Consider the following 2,508-nt stretch of genomic DNA (forward strand, 5'->3'; position numbering starts at 1 on the left):
TATTTCCTTAGTCCCTTCCTGAGAAGTGATGGTCAATACATTTTTATTGAACAATACACTGTATAGGGCTTCAGTCTCCTTTAAAAAGAAACAAGTGTATTTCTCACAAGTGGACATTTTTGAACCATAAGCAATTCACTCATTTCATGTTCAAGTGGAAGCACAGACCATGATTTCTTGGCTGAGTAAATAACATTTATTAAGAAATGACAGAAGACACTATAACACAGATACAGTTAAAATCGCCCACAGGAAAGGTCATTATGATGCAACCCCCCAAAACGGGTGGGATTAGATGTTGAAATATGGAAAAGACTAGTCTATTTCTTCGAAGCTGCATTTTGGGTGAAGAGCTTCCATTCTCTCTGGTGACATCTGAGGAATGTCTCTTGGCTATAACCTGGTGCCTTGAGTGTTGGAGATTCTTTGAGGTAAACAGAAGCTCAGAATAGATCACAGAGCAGGGGACAATGAGACTCGTGGACAGTTCTCAAGGATGAAAACCACAATATGGCAGTAATCTCCAGCCACGCTGGGAAATCAGGACTAGCATATGCAAAGCAACTAGACGATCATCAGGTGGGTTCACAGCACTTCTCTACCTGCTGTGGAGTGGAGGAATTCGTGGTGGAGCAGAATCAAACAGAAGTCATTGACTTGGTAACTCCCATAACAGAAACCCAAATAGAACCCTAAGGACTTGTTAGTGGTCCAGGGGGTGTTGAGGAGACAAATTGCTCAGATACTGTGTCCCAGTCCATTGAAAATCAGCAACCTGGCTTTAGCAGGTGGGCTGGCAGCAGGTGGGCTCACAGCAGTAGCAGCAGCAGGCTGGGCGGCAGCAGGACTGTCCACAGTAGGATGGGCGGCAGCAGGAGGCCTGGGCATGGTGCAGCTGGCAGCAGGTTGGGGGTGTGCAGCTCACCACACAGCAGGGGGGCAGGCAGGTGTCCTCCACGCGGCAGTCAGGGCGGCACCACCTGGTGCGGCAGCTCACAGCTCCACAGCCACTACCCTGGCCACAGCCCATGCCGTACCCGGTCCCACACCCGGTCCCACAGCAGGCTGGCTGGCAGCAGCTGGGCTGGCAACAGGTTGGCTGGCAGCAGCTGGGCTGGCAGCAGCTGGGTCCACAGGTCCCATAGGAACAGCTGGGGAATCCACAGAAGCTGGTGGTGCAGCAGGCCATGGTGTCTGGGGCTGGGTTTCTTGTAGGCGTTTTGGTGGTGACTTCTATGTCAGGCCTTTTATATACCCCGACCAGCTGCTATTTATATAATTCTTAACATACCTTCCTTGTTTTCATTTAAATTTGTTCCTCAGTGGGCCTCTGATTGGCTCACACTGAAATATTTATGACACATTATGAGTAGCAGTTCAGAAATGACTTTGTTTTATAGTTTCATTTGGACCCCTAACATCTGTCCTCCTGTCCTTAGAGTAGGTTTGTGGTTTTCCATGTTCAAAGAGTCCTCCTATTTTAGTCCATGTCAACACACTCACTTTATGGAGGTATTTATTCCACATGACACTCCGTCCAGACCCCCAAGGCTAAGGATAATTATGCTCCTTTTTCTCCACTATTATTTTTTCCTTCTAGATATATAAACTAAATTCTCTTGAATTTAGGACATAAGGACACCCACTGAATTGGAAGAGTACCTTCTGTCATGCATTACGCTGTGTCTCAGTTACTCACTCCAACAGCACATCAAATTACCATCAGAGTTCCTTTTATTTCAACCAATTTGAAATGCACAAATATTATTTGTGTTTCAGGCCAAGCATCTTTTTTGTGTGAACCAAGTGACGTAATATATAAAAAAGTATCTAAAAAAGTGTGGGGCTTCTGGTGGTGCCTTAATGTTTATTGAGTATGGTTTTGTGTGGGTGGGTCAAGAGGCATGAATCGCAGATGCCTGAACCCTCAGTGATGATTAAATAGAACTTTCAAGCTTAGCACCTCTCCTGAGGGAGTCCTTGTTTATGGCAAAAGAGACCCGGAAATGCTGAAACTGTTTTCTACAGCACATCTAGTAATTGAACCAAGGCTCAGAAAGAAACATCTGGAGTTCAGACGTTTTGAAGACTACATGGCCGTTCCCTTTATTCTTCTCTGAAATGTATTATCTTGTGTGTGATGTCTCATTGCTACTAATTAAACGACAGAGGTAAGTTCTGGAAGCTTGTGCATAACTTGGAAAACACTTGTCTTAATTTTTTTTGATATTTTGTCATGGATTTTGTCTATTGCACACACATAATTTAAGAAATGAAAATTAATTAGTAAAAGGTATTTTTGGTGTTGATTTGTGCTAACTTATTAAGAGAACATTTTTCAGATTGGAAGTGCAAAGTACATAGTCGTTCCATATTTCTAATGCGTGTGTCTGACAAAGGTGGCGCTGTAACCCACATAGTTGTTTGTCCTACTTTCATTTACACCAGTAATACACCTCACACACACTTACAGCAATGGAGGTGAGTGTTGGGAGTTGAAGCTTAGAG

General features: G+C 44.2%; 1 protein-coding gene across 1 annotated transcript; it reads right to left on the minus strand.

Annotated features, from left to right (window-relative positions):
* Positions 1-584: 584 nt before the first annotated feature.
* Positions 585-1,199, minus strand: LOC118978078 (keratin-associated protein 9-3-like). Its single transcript, XM_037033328.1, has one exon. The coding sequence runs from the start codon at positions 1,187-1,189 to the stop codon at positions 782-784; it is 408 nt and encodes a 135-aa protein (XP_036889223.1). The 5' UTR covers positions 1,190-1,199; the 3' UTR covers positions 585-781.
* Between the last annotated feature and the right edge of the window lie 1,309 nt (positions 1,200-2,508).

Source organism: Sturnira hondurensis, unplaced genomic scaffold, assembly GCF_014824575.4.
Source record: "Sturnira hondurensis isolate 20B ecotype Veracruz unplaced genomic scaffold, ASM1482457v3 Scaffold0021632, whole genome shotgun sequence".
NCBI classification, from domain to species: Eukaryota; Metazoa; Chordata; class Mammalia; order Chiroptera; family Phyllostomidae; genus Sturnira; species Sturnira hondurensis.

What these genes read in the sequence shown, in the direction of transcription:
- LOC118978078 (XM_037033328.1), bottom strand. Translation starts at nt 1,189, where the DNA reads ATGGCCTGCTGCACCACCAGCTTCTGTGGATTCCCCAGCTGTTCCTAT.